Source organism: Podarcis vaucheri (genome assembly GCF_965113315.1).
Source record: "Podarcis vaucheri genome assembly, chromosome: 4".
NCBI classification, from domain to species: Eukaryota; Metazoa; Chordata; class Lepidosauria; order Squamata; family Lacertidae; genus Podarcis; species Podarcis vaucheri.
Window position 1 is genome coordinate 56247374 of NC_138762.1, and position 26611 is coordinate 56273984.

At 44.8% G+C, this 26611-nt stretch overlaps 1 protein-coding gene across 3 annotated transcripts in view; it reads left to right on the forward strand.

Annotated features, from left to right (window-relative positions):
* SIM2 (SIM bHLH transcription factor 2) overlaps positions 1-26611 on the forward strand; it is a 52824-nt gene that overhangs the window by 3384 nt on the left and 22829 nt on the right. Inside the window, exons 1-4 of one of the 3 annotated variants that reach the window (XM_082220499.1) lie at positions 16843-16973; positions 17994-18076; positions 21559-21648; positions 25212-25320. In XM_082220499.1, coding sequence (XP_082076625.1) covers positions 16868-16973; positions 17994-18076; positions 21559-21648; positions 25212-25320 — 388 coding nt within the window. In that variant the 5' untranslated portion in view covers positions 16843-16867. Of the gene's footprint in view, positions 1-16842; positions 16974-17026; positions 17197-17993; positions 18077-21558; positions 21649-25211; positions 25321-26611 lie in introns of those variants that run through there. The other 2 variants (XM_082220500.1, XM_082220498.1) reach the window with 2 other exon arrangements.

Below are 26611 nucleotides of genomic sequence, written 5' to 3' on the forward strand. Positions count from 1 at the left end.
CCCTTACACCTGAGCCGCTCTAATGTTGATAGCAGACGTTTTATTTGTACACTCGGATTTCGAACAAACTATCTAGTTAAGAGTGGTTTGAGACAGGTTTTTTTTTTGCTTTGTTTTGTATCTCTCTTCTTAAGACCAGAGTCCTACGCATACTTAATAAAAGTACAGTTTTATGAAAGTTGCCGAAAGTAAATGCCATTGAGTTAAATGGAACTTACTCCCGTGAAAGTATGTCTAGGATTCTATGCACACTTAATTAGGAGTATGTGCCATCGAAGTCAAAGGGACTTACTTCTGAGTAGGCAGGTATAGGATTGCACTGATGATCACACTGAAATCAAGGGGGCTTGCTTGCAAGTTGATGTGCTTGAGGCTGGTATTCTATCAATGTTGATTATTATCTGAGCAGTGTACATGGTGTATTACACTGTAACAAATAGTTCCCTGCCCCAGGAAGCTTACAGTATAAATTGTTGTCCTATTTCTATCCTAATCCTTTAAAAAGCTTATATTGAAATCAATTGGGTTTACCTTTTCACTCCTGCTTGCGGGCAACTCTGGCCTGAATGAGGAGGCCTGTTCTAATGCGCTCATTTTGCATCTGATGCCTGGAAAGCCGAGAGTTTTGTTTGTTTTGTTTTCATTTGATCAAGCGTTTGCTATAGCTGTAAGCACACTATAAAAAGCCCCATCCCGTCGGAAGGAAGGCAAGTAGCTTCGGGAATCTGCTCTTCCCAAGTCACCAGTGCTCCTGCTGGCTAAGAATTCTCTTTGGGATATTTCCCCTTCGCTTCTTAAAATTAACTCAGAGAAGAGGCATTGTGGGAGGTTGCTTAAGAATAGCCAGCTACATCATTTCAATTTCTTTGGCTAGATTTTCAGGCAAAGCTGCGGTTCCTTCAGCAAAAGGATGCCCTTATTTCTCCAGTCCTCGGCATTTTATTTCATAGGCTTTGAATCCAAGGTTTCATCCCCCCCAAAAAAAAAACGCCACAATCCTACACAAGGAAGCAATTAGTCCCAATGATTTCAGTGGCAGTTTCTTAGTGGACCCGAAACTGTCCGTAATCCCTGCTCACTTGAAAAGGTGCGTTTGAGCTGCGCATTTTTCAGTCGGAGGAAGTAACAACCGGACGTGCAGTTTGTTTTCACGCTTTTTCTTCCCCCTCCTCTGCCTTGATAACTTGAGGCAGTTTGCCTAAAGAAAATATCCCAAATCAAGTGCTAGTTTGGCCTGTCTCGAGACCGTGGAGGTTAAGAAAAGAATAGACACCTCAAAAGCCCCGATTTTCCAGCCCCGTTTAAGACGAGTTCTGGGTGGGTGTTAAGGCGATTGCATCTCCAGCCTCATTCGGCTTGTTCGGCATTTCATAAAGTTCGTTGGTGTTACTCGGGAGTAAGTACTTTGAGGATTGTAGGGAAGCCCATTAAGTTAAACAGAGCTTACTCCCAGGAAACTGGGCATGGGATTGCAGCCCTAACATTGACTGCCAGTCAGACTCTAAAGGCGTATACCAAGTTGTCCAACCGAAGCACCAGGGGGAAAACGTTTGCCAGCATGTGCGTGTTCCTGCTGCGGAGATATACCGGCAAAGTCTAGCTTTAACAAATATCCATTAAACAGAGAACATCTGAACTTACAAAAGCTAAGGACGCTGCAATACTTAGCATGTCTAGTCAGAAGTAGGTCCCATTGAGTTCAATAGATTTTACTCCCAGGGAAGTGGATTTAGGGCTGCCGCTGATTCTGTATTCCTGGGCATTCCTAGAATAAATCCCACTGGACTCAGCAGGACTTACTTCCCCAGTAAACAGTGGGAAGATTGGGCTGCTCCTCTTTCTCCATTATTTCATAAATTAAAAAGTGTGAATAAAGTACCAAGTTAACAGCAGGGAGATTCGATAATTCTGCCAGGCTTACAAAAGGTGATTGTAAACTTTGAAAAGATTCCCCACCTATCTTAAAACATAGGAATTGAGTAATATCGGAGAGATAATTTTGATCCATTTTTGTTCAATTTCTTCCGCGCTCCTCCTAGAAATTAGCCAGACTCCCTGTGTTGAGAAGTGAAGGTGGACAAATATGTGAGCGATTTTGTGTGCGTGCGTGCTCCGATTTGGGATGACTTCACTGCATCCCAGTTCCATCCTTCAGCCCTTTCAGGAAAGGATGGCTTGATAATAACATTTTAATGAAAGAGGAATAAATTTGGATAGTGTCTGGTTTTTTGAAGGGAGCTGGTTCTGGGGGTCGCAACTGGCCTGATCACTTTTTCTAAAGGACCGGGAAACCTGGAGGGCAATTAAAATTATAGGGGGAAACAATTTTAGGCCCACGGATTCAGTTGGATTTACTTCTAAGTAGACACGGTAACGATTGCTGTGTAAGCCCTGTTGAATTCAATGGGGCTAAGTTCCAGGTGAACGGGGTTAAGACTGGAGCCTCAGCTCTCTTCAAAACAGGACGTGGCGGTCCCCCGAAACTCCCTTTGGGACTATAAATCAATGTAATCAGGTTTATTAATTGCAGGGTTTCTGGGGGCGGGGGGTGGTTCTTTTAACTTTCGTATTCAGCAGTTCTTTTCAAAGTTGGGGATCTGTTAAGTACAGTAGGAAAGCGGAAAGTTCGGTGGGACCTCCCTGACGGTTGTTCCTCCTTTGTCCCCAGGAAAAACATGTTGCAAACCACAAGCTATTTATTGCAAGGGGTTTCGCTTTCTCTCTGTCTCTGTCGTTGCTAGCAACTCACAATCGTCCGGGATGCGTGGAGGGAATGTCACTTCGGGTGGATTTGGTTTTCTTAAGCAAAGAGACAGAAAAGAAAAAGGAAGGGCGGGGAGAGAGAGAGAGAAAGAAAGAGAGATTATATGCCTTTTCGTGTATCTTTCAAGAACAAGGGCTCCGGCTACGTGCATGGGTAGGCGAACTAAGGCCCGGGGCCCGGATCCGGCCCAATCACCTTCTAAATCCGGCCCGCGGACGGTCGGGGAATCAGCGTGTTTTTACATGAGAAGAATGTGCCCTTTATTTAAAATGCATCTCTGTGTTATTTGTGGGTCTGCCTGGTGTTTTTACATAAGTAGAATGTGTGCTTTTTATTTAAAATGCATCTCTAGGTTATTTGTGGGGCACAGGAATCTGTTCATTTCCCCCCCAAAAAATATAGTCCGGCCCCCCACAAGGTCTGAGAGACAGTGGACCGGCCCCCTGCTGTGAAAAGGTTTGCTAACCCTGTAAGGGTTTCCAGGCCTTTATAACCAGAAAATCCCACCAAAACTGCCGAGATTCAGAGTTACCAGTCCAAAAACAGGATTGCAATCTGCTACCGACAGCAATCACTTAAGAGTGTCCTATGGCCCAAATAAATACATTAAACAAGAACAAAACCACCTACTCCCCCAGTTTGCGGATTTCTCTAGACGTAATGGTTTGTATGGTGTGCAATAAATGCAAACGCAACTCTATATGGAATATTAATTTAGATTCGCCCGTATATAATGTATCGAAATACAGTAAATGTCTTCGCCCCCCCCCCTTCCTTCCTTTTAAAATATGGCACTTTCCAAGAGATCTGCTGCACTTCCCTTCTTTTTCTGCCTGGTACTTAGGAGAGGTTCCCGCAGCAGCCTGGCCGGGCATTTCTCTTGACTAGCGGGGGCGAAGGAAGAAGTGTGGTTGGGGGGAGTTGAGGAGCAAGGAAACCGTAGCACCGCTGGGAGGAGGAAATGCCTTTGAACCCCCGGCTCCCCTGGGCTTAGGCAGCCCCAGCCTCCGCTGAAGCCTGATCCTGCATGAAACAGGTGGCCGCTAAGGCCGCCTGCGACCCCGAAGAGACGCAGGAAGGCCGCCGGCCTCATTGAACGCCCTGGGTCTTACGTGCAAGTAAACCGCCTTTATGAGCGGGCCCTTTGCGGGCTGAACGCGGGAGCGCTGGCCGACATAAATCCTGGCTCTTCAGCTCTTACAGATCGGGGGATCAGACCGAGAGCCTTTTCAGCAGATGCTGGCGAGGTTTCTCGACTGACCCGGCGGAGTCCCCGAGCCCCGCAGTGAGAATCCCCAGCTGCTCCCCAGGATCTAATATCGCGCTCGACTTTCTCCCCTTTCGCCCCTGAGCTTTTGCGCTGACCTTCGTGATCCACGACTTAAAGTCCAGGCAGGAGGCAGAGACCCGCGTCAGATCTCGGCTCTGTAACACCACCCGCCGCTGTGCTTGGATTTTGTGTGTGTGTGCATGTTTTCATGTCCGACCGTTTATTGCTGTAAAACAAAAGTATAGAACAGGATGCCTTCATTTTCCTTTCTTCTCCCTCCTCCCTTCCCCCTCTCCGCGGGTGTTTACTTTTCTTTTCCCTCCACAATAGGAGAGGGGGAAAGAGGAACACTTTAGGAAGTAAAGCGCCCCCCCCCATCCAGGTCCCTCCAGGTTGGGGACACGCCATGGTTAAAGTGTGACACCGCGTAGCGAGGAAAATGGACATTTAAAAACAGCCCGCTTCGTAATGATTAAACCAAAAGGGGAGGCCAGCTGCTTAATGAATGACTTTTTTAAAAAGCAAGCAAACCTGGAACCTCGGTCGCCTTAATCCAGAAAGAAAGGCATACATATGATAACGCTTTCCTAGAGGTTCTTCCTCGCATAAGCCCCCGTTTATAATCGTATAGTTATCAGCTCAAAATCAAATACAAAGGTGTCATAGCTGCATTGAAAGTACCCCCCCCCACGGGAATCCTGGGAACTGTAGTTTATGAAGGGTGCTGGGACATGTAGGGAAGGAGGGAAAAACTACGGTCTCCATGATTCAGTTGCTTTGCTTTAAATGTATGTCGTGCGCGCTTTAAATACAGTGGTACCTCGGGTTACATACGCTTCAGGTTACAGACTCTGCTAACCCAGAAATATTACCTCGGGTTAAGAATTTTGCTTCAGGGTGAGCACAGAAATCGTGCAGCGGCGGCGCGGCGGCAGCAGGAGGCCTCATTAGCTAAAGTGGTGCTTCGGGTTAAGAACAGTTTCAGGTTAAGAACGGACCTCCAGAACGAATTAAGTACTTAACCCGAGGTACCACTGTATCCTGCTCTGCTAGCACTGCTCCATCATTGCCATTTGCCCTGTTGGTTAACTTACATGGGGAAATAGAAAACGGCGCGTGGGGCTCACAACCCCTCTCTAAACGCAACTACTGCGGAGGACTCGGGCTAGAGAGGGGCAACTGGGTAAATTGTAGCCTGCGGACTTAGTGGTCTTCACCTCTATTAGGATGCGTTACATGCTATTTCAAAATGTGACCCTGCTGCGCTTGGGGGGCCCTCCAGATTCTGCCCTGATGGCGCTTGGTTTGGGGCGCCGCCAAGGTAGTGGTGGGGAACGCCACAGCCTGGTTAAGCCGGAGGACTCTCGCACTAAGAAAAAGTAAGTCAGTGTGCTTAGAATCCAGAGTCCAGTTCGGGTTTAAAGACCTTTCCACTCGATCTTAACGGGACTCGCTTCATTTATAAAGGTATCCCGCTTCTGCCTTTCACGTTTAGTCACCTCCCAGCCCAGCTTCAGAATACTAAAACGCCCGTGACGCAACTGTGGATCGCTTAAATCAAAACTTAGCCGTCTTGCACAGAACCACCAAGCAGTAGAATCCGAGGGCTTTGTATATTCACACACACTCCCTCTCTTTCTCTCTCAGCTGAAAAACTTCATGCACCTTTTAACGTGCCATGAGCACAAACCCCTGTTTACTATCAATCAGCGTTTGCCGAAGGCAGCCGTCTCCTTCTGTAGCAGCGGGAAAAACCTGGAGATTTTCAGCTTTCCTTGGCGTTGGCTGCTCTTATTCAGTCAGAACTGAAAACCCGCAGCGCATGGTCTTATTACTGTTTCTGGTTTTCTTATGAATATTGCATGATCAATTATATTACACCTATTTAATCACTACTTCTAGAGCAGATTAAAGCAGAAAAGCTAACATTACTTTACTTATGGGTAAACATGTTTAAAGATTATAACTCTGCAGCACAATCCTATCCACACTAACAGTGTAATCCTAACCAAATCTACTCTGAAATACATCTCTGTGAGTTCTGTGGGACTTACTCCCAGGTAAGTGGAGTTAATTGTCGCCTAACCTGGGAGCGAATCCCTCTGAACTTAATGGGGTTTACTTCTGAGTACACATGCTACGGATTATACTGTATTAGAATACTTTTATGCAAGTAAGTGACAATGAACGCGCTTGCTCTACTGAGGTGTTAGGATCTGGGTGGCAGAGCACAGGGTGGTTGCTGTTGTTTTCAATAATTGCACACCAATTTTTTAAAATACGCAATTTGGTCGTGGGGAGACTTTCTTGAGCAATGCAGTACAGTGGTACCTCGGGTTAAGTAATTAATTCGTTCCGGAGATCCGTTCTTAACCTGAAACTGTTCTTAACCTGAAGCACCACTTTAGCTAATGGGGCCTCCTGCTGCCGCTGCGCCGCCGGAGCACGATTTCTGTTCTCATCCTGAAGCAAAGTTCTTAACCTGAAGCACGATTTCTGGGTTAGCGGAGTCTGTAATCAGAAGCGTATGTAACCTGAGGTACCACTGTACTGTAGTATGTTTGGGGAGGGAAAGCGGGGCTGACAGTACAATCCGATTCGTTCCTACCCAGATGCGAGGCGTTGCTGAATCCAAAGGGACCTACTCTCAAGTTAAATGTTTGCTGCAAGCTATTTTCAGCCGGGGTCCGAAGGTCCCAATAAAAACGAGAGTACCCCTACCCCCAGCACTCGCAGAGTGCCATCTCCTCCCTCCCGTGTAGTCTGGGCTCCTATTTATCTGACATTAAGGGCAGAGGCGTGTTTGCACCTCGAATAAAGGAGAGGAAACTTTAACGTGCTTAATTCTTGTTTGTGTGACGGCTGGTTAAGACCCAGAAGGACCGCTGGCCTTTCCTAAAACCGCCATCCTAAACACCCGATGCTCTCGGGAAATTGGATTATATATTTCCGCTAGAGCTCCTGGACCTTTCTATGCCTGTGGCTCCCTCCTGCCTATGCCTTCAGCCAGCCTTCACCAACCGGGTGCCCTCCCGATGTTTTGGTCCAAACATCTGGAGGGCAACAGCTTGGCGAAGACTGGCTTAAGGCATGTGGGCGGGGGCGAGGGGGGCAAGCCAGCCCAGAAAGCTGGTGGTGACCCTAGCTGAAATATGCAGTAAACCGTGCTTAGGATCAAGTGTCAGCGCTATCAGCAGTTTCCCGTCGGATTTAACTCGCTCTGGATGATACTTAAGGGAGAGAGGCGCCCTCCGCTTCCCTCCTTCCGCGACACCCAGCTGCTTTCCTCTCCTGTTTCTCCAGCCCCCCGGATCCCTTGAAGGACCGCCGTGAGCGAAGGGAGGGTAAGGGGTGTCTGGGACAAGGGGGAAGGAAGGAAGGAAGCCCCCTCCGAGAGGGCAACCCCAGACTTCCCGAGACAGTCTTTGCGCCAGACTTCCACGTTTTATAGACCCCCAGGGTTCCAGGCAGCGCAATCCTATACATCGCTCAGAAGCAACTCCCATTCAATTCAACGGGGCTTGCTCCCAGGTAAGCGGGGCTAGGACTAAACCCGACTGAGTTAAACGGGACACAGTCCCAGGTAAGTGACATTACTGCCTCTCCCCCCCCCCCCACTTACCTAAGAGTAAGGCCCATTGGATCCAGGGGGCCTTAGTCCTAAATGGGCAGGGTTAGGATCGTTAGCCCCTTGGCTCATTCCAATAAAATATTTAAGGGGACTGAACACCCCCCCCCATGATGGACATTGCCATTCAAGTCATGTGATCGATTATGCGGGGTGGGGCTTACCTGCCCCCCTCCCCAACATTTTATTCAAGAGGGCAGCCCTAGTTAGGATGGCAGCCTTGACCTTTCAGCAGTTTCTCTCCCTGCCCCACTCGATTCAAGCGCTAAATGAAAAGGAGTCGGGACTGGGTTGGGAGAGCGCCATTCCTCGGCCCGCGGGCCCTGCTTGCAGTCAACGGGCGGAGCGACGCCGCGCAGAGCCAGGTTTGGCGCCTGCTGCTAAAAGGAAGGGAGACGTTTATTTTTCCTGGGAGCGGAGATGTCTTTCCTCTAGCAGGCGATTTCCCCTTAGAGAGTCACGGGGCGCTGCTGCTGCTTGTTCTCACCAGGCAAGCAAACAGGACTTGCCAGCAGAAAGAGAGAGAGAGAGAGAGAGAGAATTGTCTTTGGTCTGCCGCCAGTTTTTCTGCCCCAGAAAAGGTGCGCTCTTTGTTTGTAGATGGCGGCCTCGCTCGCGTGCCGCAGTAGCAGCAGCAGCGCCTTAGCAGAAGCGAGATCTCTCGCACAGAAGCCAAGGGCCTCTTCTAAGATGGCGCCTGTCACGTGCAGTTTTTTTTAAAAAGTACTTAATGTGGGGTGGGGGGGTGTTGAAATGCCTGATTCATCGGACGCCTTCTAAATCGATTAAGTTCGATCAATTAATCAACTAAGGTTGCGATTCCTCCGTTTCTCGCTGAATTCGGTGGGATTTACGGTACTTCTAAATTTATAGTTGCGTTAGGATCGCATTGCAAATGTCGCCTTCTACAACCCGTACAGGTAGTAGGATTGCTCCGGCTCCGGATTTCTTAAAGTGGATCAGATACTACTACATAACATACATATCGGTATTAATCATCGTCGTCACGGACTGGCGTCAGAATGGGACTTCCTATCCTTTCAAGCTATGAGTTTTTAAAGGGGCGATAGCTTCAGGTAAATTAATCCGGACCAACCGTAACAGTTACGAGTCATATACAGTACCTACAAAGACGAAGAACCAGCTTTTCTTCAGTCTCCTACTTCCCCTTCCCACGCAACCCTTTGGGTGCAGAAGGTCTGAAGTCTGAAGAGGGAGCTTTCCAGACAGTCTGAGAGTCGCCGGGCCGGTCGATGCGCATACGCCTTTGCCAACAACCAGCAAAAATAAATCGCGGCCCCATCGCCTTACTCCCGAGTATGCTGATTTCATTATATACTCCCTTATGCCCACTGGCCCCCGGAAGATCCTCGGGGATCCTTCAAAGTGCCGCTGATGGTTCTGATTTTGGGGCCAGGGCCGATTCTTTGGAGGCTCCTTCCGCTTTCCGGAAAGCGAGCGCTTCCAAGCGAGCTGTTCCAAAAAGAAGCCTTTAGCACGTTGTTTACCTGGGAGACAGACCCAGCTCTCAAATTTAAGCAGGAATTTAAACACACATTTGTCTGTGAGGAAGCCCTGGAGAATTCTCAGAGTTCTGCAAATAATCCCTGGTTATGAAACAACAACACAGAAGAGACGGACGCTTGTGCTGGGTTCGGGGGTCTGTTTCTGGGGGCGTCCTTGTTTCCCTGGGATGGGAGACCCTGGCGTCCAGTGTTTACATTTTAAAGAGAGATGGAGGCTCAGCCCCTCGGGTGGAAAGTAACGCGGGTCAACTCCGCGGTTCTCTGCAGTACCTGACTTAGAAGGAAGTTCTACGTACATTTAAAGACCCTCATTTTAGGAAGCACGATGTGGATCCCAAACGCATTGCTGCTATTCGTGTCATGCGCTTGTTTTGGATTTATATGCCGCCTTCGCCCGAAGGTTCAAAGCCGGCTCGAAAGGTTTCCTGTCGTTGGAAGACTCTCCCCCATCCCCGTGTCTCATATATCTGGTGGGAAGAGGAGAAGGAAGGTGGTGGGGACTGGGGTGCGGACCTTTAAAATATGTACTCAGTTCATCAAATACTCAACAACGACAGCAATCTTCCCCCACATGCCGGGAAGATAACAGTTCCTCTGGGAAATGGGGAAGAGGAGAGACTCAGCTGAGCTTAGTTGAATCGTCAAGTCGGTTTCGTTGTAGCAAAACTGGCTGTTTCTTTTAAGGCAGCCTTTTAGGATGGAGATGTAAAGAGGAAGTCACCTCGGCGGTCATTCCTCAATAGAGGCTACAGCAGCAGAGCAGGGAAAGGCAAGCAAGGACGACCAGCCTCCTCCCTGCTCCTTCTTTCATGTCTTCTGGGAGTTATTTGCCAAGCCAATCCTCTACGTGCCAAATAAAGGAGCTGTTCTCCGAGGGGGAAAACCCTCACCATGTACGATAAATAGAATACTAATAAAAAAAAGAGGTAGAGGTTACACTAGGATGCAAGCTAAAGGATTAAGCAGCCCACTTCTGCTTCGAAGAAATGTCGGAGTCCCTTTATTTATTATGACCAAACAAAATGTCACAAAACAGCGAAGGAGCTTTTGACTCCTCCGAAACGCTTTCATCAGCCTGTTTGTAAAGTAAGGCGGAGAGGTTTGATACTGACCATAACTTCTCTATTGGTCAAAGGTGCAGCTTTGTTGTCTTGCCTTAGGAGGGGCACGTGGCTTTTGTTGCGGGGAGCACTTTTGTGGGGAGGGGGCAGAACCGAAGTGATTGGTCAGTTACTTAAGTATTTCTATTGTTTTACTTGATGGGGGGGCAGCTGCTCCCCTGCCCTCCCTTGGCTATGTCCATGAAGGGACATGGAGATGGGGTTGCCAGGAAGATCGCCCGCACTTCAGTATTCACCGCTACATCACTGGCGACACACACCGAACCTCACTGAATACTGACTGTGCTTCCAAGTAAACACTAACAGGATTGCGTTTTAAATAGCTAATGTCGCAGTTTCTGTCAGCATTAGCCTAAACACTTCGGCTTCATTGTTTTTTGGATCGAGCTCTCTCTGGCGACATGCACCTGAGCTTTATTGGTGGGAGCAGTGGGGCAGTTTTAGACTTTGGTCTTATATGGTCCCGTCTCTGAATGCTAATAACGTGCGTTTTGATATCAGCCCCCTACTGATTTTGTGAGTGGGACTATGGAACTCTGCCCTAAAGCTCTGCCGTCACCGTTGACAATGCGACTGGAAGAATTCAGTTTTGTACTGGAGAGAATCTTGCAACACTTAAAAATCTTCGGGAATCCCGCAACTAATGTCAAATGATACAATGCAAAGGAGCCCGTCTGGAGGATTTTGGTGCATAGATCTATTGGCTTCAAGAACAAACATGCTTTGTATTTCCTGATCGTCAGCAGACATATTAGCATCAAAACACACACTCACAAACAAAGATTTAGCATTTTGCTAACTCTGTTGGCCGTTCTTATGATGTTGAGAGCCAGTGTGGTGTAGTGGTTAAGAGCGGTAGTCACGTAATCTGGGAAACCGGGTTCGTGTCTCCGCTCCTCCACACGCAGCTGCTGGGTGACCTTGGGCTAGTCACACTTCTGTGAAGTCTCTCAGCCCCACTCACCTCACAGAGTGTTTGTTGTGGGGGAGGAAGGGAAAGGAGAATGTTAGCCGCTTTGAGACTCCTGAAGGGGAGTGAAAGGCGGGATATCAAATCCAAACTCTTCTTCTTCTTCTACTTATGGCTGCCAGGATGACAACAAAGTTGAAACTGCTGATGCCTTGGTTGAATGTCACGCCGAGGGATGGACTTGGCAACGTTTCTGTGTATTTCTATATATTTTTCTAACCGAGTTAAGACAGCATCTCTATGTATAAAGACGTAACCGGGTATACGTGGGAATGGAATTTGTAGCCCTCTGGAAAAGGCTTTGAGATAAGCAGTAGTGGAGAGCAGTAGCAAATAAATCTACATTCTGTTCCTTGGGAAATGCAACAATGGATTCATGTCTTCCTCAAAATGCAGCTGGGTTCTGCTTGATTATTAAAGAAAAAACAACACGATTTGCTTGTACAAAGAGGTTAAAAGGTATATGAGACAGCATTTGCTGAAGCCCAGGCGATAGTTATTCAGACAAAAGGTGCATGTAGAAATAACTCTGAACATGCTGATAAACTCGTACCACAATGTGATGGGGAGAATAAAGAAAAAGAAACGCAAAGAGACAGTGAACCCCGCAGAGCCACTTAAACACTAGCTTGTCAGTTAACAGATGTTTAATATAAAACGATGTTTGATTTCTCTCTCTAGTGCTTCCCTCATTTGGCAACGCCGGGGCGCGATCTCTAAACCACAGTGAGTCGATGGAAGGTCTCCCATTCATGTTGTTCAGGAATTTTATTTTCAGATAGGTAGCCGTGTTGGTCTGCCATAGTCAAAATAAAAAAATTCCTTCCAGTAGCACCTTAAAGACCAACTAAGTTAGTTCTTGGTATGAGCTTTCGTGTGCATGCACACTTCTTCAGATACACTGAAACAGAAGTTGCCAGATCCTTCTATATAGTGAGAAGGTGGGGAGGGGTATTACTCAGAAGGGTGGTGGGAATAGGAGATTGGCAGATAGCTGAGATGAGCCTGATAGCTATATCTTTTCCTTTTAAAAGATGGGAGTGTGGCTCTTAATTTCTATATCTTTGTGACATCACTTCTTCAAGATACGGTGTTTACAACGTAGTCTTGCCTGCCCCCCCCCCCGCGCCCTGTGCGTTCCCATTGCATGCAGTTCCCTCATTAGCAGAAAAAGTGGACGGGGCACCAAGTGCTCGTGGCTCTCCATCAGCTTGTATAATTAGCAGGCGCGGCGCAGCAGGCGAGAAAGCAGGTACCGAGCTGCGGGTCTTGAAAAGCCGGCGAACAATGGCTGGCTCATCTGCTCGGAAGAACGGACGCCTCTTTGAATGTGGGGGTGGCTCAATCCATAAACCTGTTAAAGCCAAGTCTTAGCTTTAACAAAAAAAGGGGGGGGGGGAATCCAAAACAAAACAAAAACACACCGCTGTGTAATTCGGGACCCAGTTGATTTCTGTGAATATTCTTGCAGCACAATGTACTCTCGAGTGAATTGCTGCCCAAAAGGCGTTGCTTCTCGAGGAAGAAGAAGAAGAAGAGTTTGGATTTGATATCCCGCCTTTCACTCCCCTTCAGGAGTCTCAAAGCGGCTAACATTCTCCTTGCCCTTCCTCCCCCACAACAAACACTCTGTGAGGTGAGTGGGGCTGAGAGACTTCACAGAAGTGTGACTGGCCCAAGGTCACCCAGCAGCTGCATGTGGAGGAGCGGAGACACGAACCCGGTTTCCCAGATTACGTGACTACCGCTCTTAACCACTACACCACACTGGCTCTCTTTCGGACTGTGAGCGTAAAGGGGTTTGCACTTCTCCACGAATTTGCATGGCGCTGGATGGCAGTCAGACGCATGCATGCATTTCCCGCTCCGATTCCGAGCTTGTCTCGCAGTGTCTCCAGCGCAGCGACCCTGGGAGCAGGTGCAGCGGGAAAGGCTGACTGACGAGTCCCCCTCCTGCACAAGATAAGGAGCAGTTCACATCAGCAAGAAACCCTTTTTAAACAGCCTTGGAAAGAAGGCTCTGTCGGGACCACCAGAGAAAAGGTGCAGCTTTGGTTTTCCCCACACCTCCATAGGGCAGATCGCGTTTGTCCTCTATTTACCTGCCTGGGGTCAAGGCTCCAGTCTCCGGAAGAGAAAAGCAAGAATATGAATATCTCGTGCGCCACCCGCAGGCAGAGCTGGAGAATGACAGGAGGGAGGCGCCGCCACGGATTCCACGGGGCTCTTCGCTGTGCTTTCTGGGAGCCACGCGGAATTCACAGTGGAATGAATGGAGCGAGCGCCGCAAGCCTAGGCGAGCATTTTAGGAGCCTCGGAAGAGGCAGCGCTTATCCCGGCCTTGAGGGCTGAAAGTGAATTTGTGCTAGAACCACCACATGAGTGACCTTTGGCTATTCTTAACCGCAGTCACCTTAATTAAACTTGCGGATATCCCACCAACTGTCCCCCGCCTCCCGCATGGACTGGCCATGTGTGCAAAATGGTATTAGCCCTCCACGCAAATTAATCCGAAATAATTACCAGGTTTTGGTTCTGCATACGGACGTTGGTTAGCATCCCCGCAGCACTCACAGACATACAGGGAAAGGGTGGAAATAAAAACCCATTCTGTGAGTGCGAAGAAAAGTTAATAACTTCTCATTAAGATGAGTATTGTGTAACCACGAATATGTTACTGTGTGTTTACAATGCTTCTGGACAAGGAAGGTACCAGGCCTTGATAGTTACTCTGGAATAGCTAATCTGGGTTAAGAGGGGTGTACCATCTCCTTACTCCTTGTGAGGAAGTGGGAAGATTGCTTTCTACAGCTCTTTTGCTAGGGTTAACGGGATAAATTCTGTCTTTTTGTGGCGCTCTAAAGTCATATACATCATTATCATTAATCTCTTCTACTATGGAGCTATTGCTGCACAGAGATGTCACCAAAACCATGCTCTCCAGCATTGGATAAAGGAAATGTGCCCCCGTTGTGAATCAGGCACTCATAATCGTGGCGCTCAGAGAAAATAAGATTTTCTCCTCTTGTGAAACTGTCCCAAAATCATATTTACACACCTAGATCGCACCAACCCCTTATCATATATGAGGTGCTGTACGAATTGGTGCTATCTATTAATTAATTAATTAATTAATTACACCGTATAAAAGTGATAAGAACCCAGTTACACAGGCAATATTGTACCAGACGGATAAGGATTCAAAGGAAAGAGATGCCCAGGGGAGAACAAGACCTTCACACCTTTCTTGCGTCTTATTAAAAGCCGATTTCAGAGCAACATGTTTCTGATTTAGCTCCGGGCGGAGCGGTCTTTTGCAGCACGATTTAAACCAAGCCTTCATGCAAATCTTTCACTCCGTGTCACAAAACCGTTATTAGCAGAGAGCAGAGTGGGACTGGAGAGAGGGGGCGAAGGGCGTGGGAGAGATTATAGTGTGTACAATCTATGTAGGCTGCAGTACACACCAGATATTTAAAGCACAGATCACATCCCCCCAAGGAATCATGGGAACTGTAGTTCGAAAATATAGTTCAGTGAGGGGTAAAATGCAGTTTGTGGGGTTCTTCATAGAATTGTAGAGTTGGAAGGGACCCCGGGGGCCATCTAGTCCAACCCACTGCAATGCAGGCAGCTCAACTAAAGCATCCATGATAGATGGCCATCTGACCTCTGCTTAAAAACCTCCAAGGAAGGAGAGTCCACTCCCTTCCGAGGTAGCCAGTCCGTTCCACTGTTGAACAGAAAATTCTTCCTGACGTTGAGTCGGATTCGGAATATCCTTTCTTTGTTGAAACTTGAAGCCATGGTTGTGTGTGTGTGTGGTTTGAATATGCTTTAAAGGTATAGTGTGTGTAGTGTAATATTATGAGTTAAGGTTTATATACTATGCCAGTATACACCCAAATTGCATGTTTAGTCTCTGAACATTCTTTCAGCATAAAGATTTGGGCCAGGAAAGCATGTACTGGGTACATATAGAGTGCCGTTGCAGCTGCTGTTTGAGGGGCTGGGCTGGAGCTTCTAGGGTCCAATGGGCAGGCCAAAGCCCCGACATCTTCAACGGTGGCCTGGTGGGGTGCGGGTCTTCCTTCCCTACAGCAGTGCTCCCCAACCTTTTTATCGCCGTGGACCGGTAAATGTTTGATAATTTTTCCGTGGCCCGCTTGTTTTGAGCTGAGTCCCCCCCTCCGTGCACTTAGCTCACGGCAGCTTCTCTTCAGTCCCCGCGTCTCCAACCTCGAGTCCTCAGTCCTCCCGTGGCGCCTCCTCCTCGGCCAGTGGTGTGAGGTTTGCCTTTCGGCCAATCAGGAAGCGGGAGGACCCGCTCCCTAATTGGCCAGGAGGAGCATCAGTGTAACAATAGCGAATTTTCATTCACTATTGTCACACAATGGGCGGGCTTGAGAGGGCGCAATGCTCTGCACCTCGGCCGCCCGCCACAGTGAAATGATTTGAAGTTCCTCGGGCGGCCCAGTGCCGATTGATCCATGGACCGGCACCGGTCCGCGGCCCGGGGGTTGGGGAACACTGCCCCAGTGGCGTAGCGTGGGGGGTGCAGGGGGGCCCGGTCGCACCGGGCGCAACACCTGGGGGTTAGGGTTAAAGGTAAAGGTACCCCTGCCCGAACGGGTACCCCTGCCCGAACGGGCCAGTCTTGACAGACTCTGGGGTTTGTGCGCCCATCTCACATCTATAGGCCGGGGGCCAGCGCTGTCCGGAGACACTTCCGGGTCACGTGGCCAGCGTGACAAAGCTGCATCTGGCGAGCCAGCGCAGCACACGGAACGCCGTTTACCTTCCCGCTGGTAAGCGGTACCTATTTATCTACTTGCACCCGGGGGTGCTTTCGAACTGCTAGGTTGGCAGGCGCTGGGACCGAGCAGCGGGAGCGCACCCCGCCGCGGGGATTCGAACCGCCGACCTTTCGATCGGCAAGCCCTAGGCGCTGAGGCTTTTACCCACAGCGCCACCCGCATCCCTGTCGCCACCCGCGTCCCTGTTAGGGTTAGGGTGTTAGGGTTAGGGGGCGCAAATCCACGGGTTAGGGGGCGCAAATTACTTGCCTTGCCCCGGGTGCTGACAACCCACGCTACGCCACTGCACTGCCCTACCTACAGGGTGACTTGTGGCACATTTTTAGCTTAGAACTGAAACCTTGGGAGGATTCTGCAAACAGAATTATTCTTCTTCTCTGATGCAACCTGTGGCGTTGTTGCTTTCGGCAGCTTTTGCACATGGACTGCTGCTTTCGTTACTGCTAGTAATTTAGGAGAGACGAGTTTCCCGAGGACAATGTCAGGGGGGGGGGGGGACAGGATCTCCGAGGAACCGTCTGGAGTACTCATTTTGTTTTGACCCGAACCCTGTTCGAGGGGTTCTGAAATGGCCGTGTTGAAGTTAAGGGCATTATGTTATGACCTGTCTTTGGTGAAAGAGACTTCGGCCATCCGAGCACGGTGTCGATCACTATTTAAAGAATAATTATTATTTTAAAAGCAGCCGAAGTGAAGCAGTGGTCCACGCTCTACAGACAACCAGGAGTGTGAGCGCTAAGGTGTTTCGGTCCCCTTAAAGAATAAACGGTTATGTTGTTTACGAAAGCGACAGCCCTATTATCTGATTTCTTCTACTACTACTCCCAACATCCCACTACTTTTGTGGTAGTTGGTCAACCTCTCAGTGGGTCAGGAGGTGGGTCCGAGCAATGCCATTCATAATCAAGAACCTATTTTCATATTGATTAAATGTGTAACATTGAAGGAGATCCGTGCCCGGGATAAATAGTGTGAGATCCCATCTACCCTCAGTCTAGACTTCCTGCTGAAGGGACTTCCGAGGGTGGAGGAAACAAGGGGATTTCACGCGGCTGAGGGAATTTTCCCTCACAGGAGAAAAGGCGGGAAAGTTAGTTCAAGTTATGTACAGCATAGACCCATTAAAATAAATAACTTCATTGATTTCACTGGGTCTAACTGATTATTTCTTAGAAATCTAAAGGGGGGATATAATATGTCCAATTAACAGGAGCTGCACGGTTTGCTAGCAAACCGTTCCGCCCAAAGTCAAGTTATATAGATGGGGAGGTCTTGAATCGGAAGGATTTGTGAAAGGGGCAAATGGATGGATTTGCCGAAGCGACAGCAGCGGGGGTTTGAGTGAAGGGACCAAACGTTTGCACTTTAAAGCACCAAGGCAATAATACTGTATAGCTGGGCTGCCTTTTGCCTCCGTAGCCTCCCTTCGCAAGGGCTTGTGGGAAGATGGCGGGGGCGGTGTGGGGGAAGAGGAGAGAGAGAGTACAAAACTCTTTTTCAGGGCGTCTTTAGCGAGGTCCCCTCGGCCGATTTCAGGGAGGCTTATGTTACTTTGTGGGGGATCACCCCCCCACCTCTAAAATGGCAACTGAACCCTGAGTAACATGTGGGCCGGCCAGGCCCTTTCGCAACGTGGCGGCCTTCAGCTGAATCTAAACCCTAATGTCATGGAGCTAACTTTCCTGAGGAAAAGACCACCTAACTCGCCGAGAAACCCGCTCGGGGAACTGCACAGGCAGGGCAGGGAGGCCCAGCTCCCCCTAATATGACCCAGCCAATGTTACGCTGCTTTTCTCCCTCTGCTGCAGAGGGAAAAGGCCAACTTGCACCTCCCGCTAGTGCTTCAGATGAACTGTATTCATGTGCGTTAACTGAGGCTTCTCGGTTCCTTTTCTAGGTCTGGGAGACGCCTGGGGCCAGCCGAGCAGATTAGGCCCCTTGGATAATGTCGCGAAGGAGCTGGGCTCGCATTTGCTTCAGGTAGAGTCTCTGCGATTCGTGCTGCTGCTTCAATACTGTTTGCGTTATTTCAGGAGTTCGTTGCGTTAAAACACACTAGATCTCGCCCCCAAACCCAAGGCTCGGTCCCCTGGAGAGAGCCGCCTTTTTTTGTTTCAAAGGAGAAAGGGAAGAGATGGTCCATGAGTCTAGTAACTGTGGCTTGTGAACAAACCTGTCGCAGAGAAATTGGGCACATGCTGGCCAGCTCCCTCTTCTTAGGGGTAGATTGGGACTTCCAGTCCGGGTTTATTATGGTTTGGGAGTACAGAATTAGGGAGTGGCAATGAATGGGTTAATGCAAAATAAAAGAATGTGATGATCTTGTGTTTGCAGGACAACCATAAATCAAGTGGAATAAATGGGCAAGAAACCCTAGTGGCTTGTAATTTATAATATATGCTTGCATATACACACATTTCAGTCAATCTATATGTGCTGCAATAGGCTCTTTTTAAACAGCTGCATATCTATATCTATACACAAACATGCATTTTTAATGGGAGATTTCAGTTCACTCATTGCTCAGTAGGGAAAACCTTTAAAAGAACGCATGGCTCCTGTGGTGGGAGGAGAACATCTGGATTAGATCTTCCATTGACGTTAGCACCTGAAAATACAGTTGTTCAAAATCTGGTTGATCCACTTTGGAATTCTGCTTCTCTCTATTGTGTAAGTCCCAATGCTGCAAAGGGTATCATGCGTGTGCTCACCTCACAAAAGGTTTTTTTGCTAGTAAATTCCTCCTGATTTTACAGGTATAATAAAGAGAAATGCAGCCTTGAGTAGGTGAAACTGGAAAAATAAAACAAACTGTTTTTCAAAACTACTATAATTCATCTTACACTCACTATTGTAACCTTTTTGCATGTTTGTAAAGGTAGCCCTGAAAATAGGAGGTAAGGGTTGAGAACTTTGTTTTAGTTATGCTTTATGCCACTGTTCTAACCATGTCTACTCAGAAGTAATTCCCATTTAATTCAATGGGGTTTACTCCTAGGTAAGGGGGTTAGTGTTGCACCCTTGGTTCTTAAACTTTGCAACCACATTTTACTAGCAGATGACATTTGCAGGGCCTTCTGAAACCTGAATAAGCAGACACTGTGATAAAGGTTTCCATATCTTAATCATTATTTTCACTAATTTCCATTGGATAGTGGGGTGTATATAATTGTAATACATTAACAAATGCTTTGGCATTAATGTAGAATGAGGTGTATAATGAACTTTTTGCTGGAATGTAACCTGTTTTGAAAGTAACTTTAATGAAAACAGAAATTCACATTCTTAAAGTATACTTTATTTGTCATAATGTTGTTGCATAGAAAGTCAACTTCATGAAAAATAGTGTATACTTTAAGAAAAAAAACTTTTAGAACATATTTGTCGACAAAAGTCAAATATATGTTTAAACAAAATGTGATATAAATTAATCTTTCAAAAATATATTTTGGCACACAGTAAGAAGCTTAGTGACATCTATTTATCTGCTAGCTATTTAAAAATGTGTATCTTACCTCTTATGCTTGAGATGGTTTGCAATATTTAATATTTATAACATACCTGCAACTTCTTAATTTACTATTTTCAAATTGTGTTTAACACAAAATAATGATGTAATACTATTTAAAATGTCCAGTTATTTATGAATTATAAATGTTGTTTTAAGACATGCAGCTACTTCACTGAAAATATGTGTGCTTTCACCTTTGAGCAAAGAAGGGAGGGGAGTGCCATGTATTTAAAGAGCCACTAAAAGTAAGGTTTTCTAATGGAAGTGCCAATGCAGCCTAACTATAACATCGGGGAACAAATTGCTAGTTTATGAGGAATGTTTTAAAGCAATGTTTTATTTAAGAAAGCAGTGATTTCTTTCCCATGTTAATACTGCTACAAAGTTTTGTTTATGTTCAGAAGAAGGGGGGCGGGAATGAAACCAAAGAGTAATCTGGTTCTAATTACATGCTGTAAAAGTAGAGTAGGTCAGAGAATAATTTGGAATATTTTTTATTGGGGTAACATTGAACTTGCCCCTCTGTTGCAGACTTTTATTACTTTCCTTTTGTTCCAGCATCTTAAAATATGAACTAGTAAATATAAAAGGCAATTGTTTTATCTATGTACAGTATTTAGAAATACATTTCCCTTTTCAAATGTAGACCTCTTTCCCTCCATATGGAGAATTATTATAGTCTAATCACACTTGCGTAGAGGTGGGTTTTGTTTTAATGAACATTTGGTCCTCTGATAAGCAGTAACTTCTAAGGTCTTACTTAGACAGAGAGAGGTCTTTCTCAGCCTGCCTACCTGAGATGCTTTAACTGGCAATTTAACTTGAGACCTTTGAGCTGTGGCATCTCTCTCAAATCATTGCTCCATTCTGATTGGCAGGCTTTTTTGAACTTTACCTGCTTTGCTACCTGAGATTCTTCAAAAGGCAATGCCAGGATTAAATCTGGGACCTGCTGCATATGAAATGGTATTCTAGTGCATTAAGGTTCTTCCCTGAAATCAGCAGAGCTTGTTTCCAAATACATGTTTCTGGGACTGAGATGCCTTTCCTTTTGTGACTCATACCCGAATCCTCAAAATGGTGTTTGGAAGCAGATTTAAATTTACTCATGTGATCAGGATTAGTGTTTTTAAAATACAACAATATACTAAATTTTTTGCTGAGCCTTCATTTTATCTTATTGGTTAAAATATGCAATATTAGGTCCCAAGCAATAACTATAGAATCAGTCAAAGTATCATATTGCAGAATTACTTGTGAACAATTATATAAGGTAGTTGTAACTTTCAAGGGATTTCCCTTCTATCATTTTTGAAATTATGGTTTCATAAAACTTATTTTATGAAACATTCATGTTCTTTTCATTTTCATTACAAGTTTCAAAGGAGCCACTTGTCAGATTATTCTGTGCTCACGAAACCCTTAATAAAAATAGTCAGAAGAATGTAAAACATCACTCAGGAATCATTAAAACTGTAAATAGTGATAAGTTATTTCTACCAATTAATTGGGATTGGTTTCCCCCATAAGAACTCAGGACTATAATAACCCAATATCAACATGAGAATGTTAAATTTGCTGCCGCTGTAAAACTAGCATATGTAAGGGGAGAATGAGTTAGATTTAACTTTTTATAGTGTGTGTGTATAATAGTAATTGGGCAGCACCAATTATATAATACAGTTAAATCTGTTTTTAATCTGTTTTAATTTTATTATTGTATACTTAATTTGATTATTTATTTTACCTGCTTATAAATCATTTTGGGATGTTTTAGTGGGAAGTGATACACATATTTAATCAACCTAACCTAGTCTTCATCAAGCCAAATTGGGTAATATGTTTTAAAATATATGTTCTTCTGTAGGAGGAAATAAAAAAACTTATCACAAGCAACTTGACTGTATATTGTAAGTGGTAAGATTTTATTATATTTCTTTCTCTTTTGCAGACTCTGGATGGGTTTGTTTTTGTGGTAGCATCTGATGGCAAAATAATGTATATCTCAGAAACTGCTTCTGTTCATCTAGGCTTATCACAGGTAGGAGCAAGTTCTGTCCCCCTATTGAATGATGATGTTCTTCCTTTGAATTGATTTTAGGTGTTTTTTTTTAAAGTTAAATAATTCACACAGCTTATCACTGTAAAGGAAAAACTTTGCATTTTGCTTGTTACTTATATGCATTTTGAAACTAAGAATGCAGTCCACAAAAGTGCTTTGCTAACTCTACTCTCCCTTGTGCTACTAAAGCCCTCTGGAAGCTGGATACAGCATAGTCCACTTATCATACAATTATAGCAAGTGCTGCCTATTCCTAGCTGGGTGTTGTTGCAAATGGCCATTGGCCAGAGCAGTGGTATAGATCTCTGGAAAAAAAGTGGAAATTTCCAGTCTGTGTTTTGAATTGTATGCAGTAAGAATATAAGAACTGCTGGATCTGACCAAAGGCCCATCCATCTCACAGTGGCCAACCAGATGCCTATAGGAAGTCCACAAGCAGGAACTGAGTGCAACAGCAGTCTCTCCACTTGCAGTGTTAGCTGCTGTGAAAACAGAGGAAACCTGAGTTTTATAGTAAATGTGCTTTAGGAAAAAAATAAAAAGGGAGCAGATTTATGAGTGTTCACATGGAATTCAGGCAATTTTTCTTGAGTTTTGCCAGCCTTGTGGCCTTTTCAGTAAAGCGTTTTATATGTTTATGGTAGAACTCATAAAACCAGGTTTACTACTGTTCTGCTCAAACGTTAGTGTTTGGGGTTTTAGGGCACTGTTACATTTGTTCATTTTAAAGGTAACTAACAATTTCTTAAATGTATGTTCAACTGAAAACAATGGGATTTACTTTCAAGTACATGTGTTTAGAATAAAGGAATTCTATTTCTGTTAGCAAGCTGAATTGGGATGTGATACAGCATTTTGAAATATTTGTGCCCAAAACTTGTAATTAGCCCATGTTTAATGGTTTGAAAAGTTATTATTTAGCAACCTTAGGTTGCAATCATATACCACTTAAACTCAGTGCGATTTCCTTCTGATGTAGAGGATTGTGCCATTTATCAACACTGGATGTTCCCACTATCATGGAAATGTTTCCCCCCCCCCCTTGAAACCTGTGTGAAGTACTGCTGATTCAGTAAACAGTAAAGAGGGTGTTTATTTTCATGTGTGGAGTGGCTCTTACAGAATGCTCCCATGTGGGCCTTAAAGTGCATGGTGGGTCAGTATTCGCTTGCCAGCTTCATTTTGTAGGCTTCTCCTTGTAGCCTTGAGCGAAGATCCACATATTTGCTTTGACTTTTATTAATTAGAGACAGATTGTTATTTATCTTAAAAAAAGATTTAAGAATGGTATGTAACTATTTATGAACTCACTGATAGGGCAAGGGACCTGAGGTAGAGTCTGGAATCGTAGTGCCTAGGCACCACTAAGAGGGGAAGGGCAAGGCAGCAGAAGCAACCTGCTTGCTGTTTCCTCAGAGGCAATTAACAATTGGGCACTAAGGTTTTTTGCAGGACCATTTTTGTCATTGTTGGACCTTTTGAAATAATTTTCTGTGATTAGAAAAGACCTCTGTACTAGACTTGTCCCTGATATGACACCTTATTCTCGAGTTGCCTACACAGTAAAAACCAATTTTCTAGCTATTTTTAAAAGTAACTTCTCATTTCTTTTCAAAAGTGCTCTGCTTTGGTGACATCTGCTTTTCTCTGAGACTCTCAGATGAAAGCAGACACCACTAGAATGAGGGAGTTCTTTCGTGGAAAAAATAGAGTAAAAGAAAGCAACTAGTTGTGTTAGTAATAGCAGATCCCTAAATGCAGGCATGGCAAGGAGGTATGTGAGGTATAGGAGCACTCTTTAAAAACTTTTGACCGTTTTGGTATTCTGGGGAGAGGATTCCCCTCACATTTTCTGTGCGCCAATACTGTATAGGTAAAGAGGTAATTCTATACATGTGATGCCTTGTTAAGAGACTAAGGTATGACTATGTCTGTTCTACCCTTCCCCAAGTTCTTTCTGTCTCTAATTTCTACTATAGTTGCCTATTCTGCCTTTTCAAACCACCTTTCCCCCTTTCCAGTTTCTATCCTTCACTCCCTAAAAATGTTCATTGTGCAAACTGTGTTGCCTCCTTCACTCTCCTGTCTGCAATACTCTACCTTCTTTCTTTACCCTTTTTTCCTTTTGAGAACAATAAGTAGGAAAATATATTTTGGAAGAATGGCTTTGGGTAAAACACAGCCTCTTTGCATTTACAGTCTCTCTCCCAACAAAGCTAGAAACAGAGAGCTGTGTTATGTTAGGTCTGATTCAGGATAATTCTTCCTTCTTGGAAAGGACACAGAGATACAAACTGATACTACTACTTGTTTCCATGTGGGTGGATCTGCCCCTGCTTATATACCACTTGTTTCCTCAAAACTGGAATGAAGGCCCACAGGACAAGATTGAATTTTTCACATAGCTATTGTGTATACATTTGGTAAACATTAATAAGCATTCACATAGCTGTTAGCCAGATGAAAGACTGCATTCTCTGGCTTATAAAATGTACTGAGGGACAGCTTTTAAAACTTTAAATTGGTTGAGATTCCAATCTCTAAATGAATCTATGCCTTAATTCAGTAAAGCAAGGCACATGCTTGTAGAAAACACATGAGTTCAACCACATATTTAAATTTAGACCTGTTGTTAACTAGTTAACTACTGAGAACTGTGAAGTTTAATTCACAAACTTGTTAAAGCTGCTTTTCATTCCAACCCTAAATGTCCTAGTTCTGGTTGGAACTCAATCAGAATTCTAGTCTCATGGAGTTTACTAATTGGTGGAAGAGGAGAGCAGGAAGAAACGGTTGAACCTGTGACTCTTAATAGCTTATCCAGACCATGATAAAAAGGACTGTTTTGCAGTTTTAACCTACTAAATGCTAACTGAAATGGTAAAATTTGCATAAGGTGTGAATTCACCTTTATAGAAAAGCTAGCTATGTCAATTGTTTGAGGAATCAGGAGTGCAAATGGATGATGTATACACTGTTCCCAAGCTCAATGTAACAGCCACACTGCCAGGGCTGTGTGAGCATAGTCCTTTAGGAAAAGACCAAACTCTGATTAGCCTTTGAGAAATGAGTGGGGCTATTCATTTCTCCCCTACCACCCTCCATCCAAGCTTTGATCACACATTTTTAAAAAGGGAGTTATGCCACTTAGAGGTTTTTTTCATTGTGAAAAATCACGGGAACTAAACATTCTATTTCATTGTTATCTCCTCCAGCAACAACTGTTTGAATCTAGAGCTCAAAGTAGGGTCATACTGAATACTTTTTTTGGTGTAATTAGTATTTACATAGATCACAGTCTTCAAGTCACGTATGTATGCTGCAATTGAACCTTTTTTGCTCATGATAAGACAAAACAACTTGTAGATCATGGCTATTGGTTGATAGCTGCTTTTGGTCCAGGAAGACGATAGGCGTGTTAGAAATGCAGTGGGGTATTTGTAAATCATATGTATATTACATACAAGAGACCTCTGAAAAATAATACTAAATGGAAAAAAAATCTTCTATAGTTCTGAATGTTTTCAATATATTCTTGACAGGTGGAACTCACCGGTAATAGCATTTATGAGTATATACATCCATCAGACCATGATGAAATGACAGCGGTTCTAACAGCTCACCAGCCTCTTCATCCTCATCTCTTACAAGGTACTTCCATATGACATGACCATATACAAGTAAAAAGGATGATGAGATGTAGTGCTGATCTTAACATGCTAACACTTAATCCACTGAAATTTACAAATGTAAAAAGGGTTCCTGGCCAAGTGTTGTATCTAGCTATATTGATGTAGCATCTTTCATCTCATTCCAAATTGTGAAAATAATATTAAAACTTCATTCTTCAGCATATCTAGTTGCAATATTAGGTTTGTTCACAGTGATGAAACTTTAAGTTGTAGACTACAGTTATGAAATAATAAATTACTTTGCTCTGTGAACAAGGGCGTCTTGGAAGAGCTGACCCAAAGACCTGGAGGTGCTGGGGGGGCACAGGTGGGGGAGGGGGCACCTCTTAGGGGTGGGGTGGGGTATAGGTATAGAGTTGTGAAAAATGCTTTGTGACCATTTGGCAACAAACAAAACATTCTGAAGTTTTATGTGATCCTTCTTCAAAACACATAGAAATGGGAGAGAGCAAGTAAGATTGATTTCATTCCATCACCTCAGGGAGGATTCAGGGTTGCATGAAAGCTAAATATAATTTCACAGATGGGGCTAAAGTATCTTGTTAAATAGTCATGTGCAATCTGAATGTACAAGCACAAATTCATTACATAAAATAGCCACTGCCTCCTTTTTTAATACCATGACGTATAGCAGAGCAAACCATTTAAATGTCCATAGGACATATTTATTTGTAAATCTTTTTTGAAGTTGGACATGTTGTCTTTGAATTTCCAGGAAAATGGGATAATTTAAGATACATACTTGATTAAAACAAGAACAATTCACTTATTTGAAATTCCAAATGAGTATTTTATCTTTAATGTGTATTTGATAATTGGCATCTCAGTTCAAACTGAATGTAAATAAATATGTGGCTTTAGGTGAGTCTGTTTTATGTTCTCTCTTAATATCTGGATTGTCTGATCTTCAAAGTATCAGCAATCTGTTTGATGTATGGGTAAGACAAAGGTACACAAATGACATGGGGCATGATTTCTTTTGTCACATGTGGAGAGTTTCTTATAAGGCCTGGTAAATGTCTCTTCTTTCCTTCCTCCTCTTTGTCATATATGCACCAGCCATTACATTGGAATAGTGCAGAAGGTCTGGATACACTAGAACCATGCTGGCCTTTTGTTCTGAGTAATGGCCAGTACATGGTCTGCAAGAGGGAAAGGAGAAACACATCATTCGTCGCCCCTCTGATGGTGGCTACACATGAAGATGAATTATCCCTTTGGTTTTAATTCATTAAGTATCACACATTGTC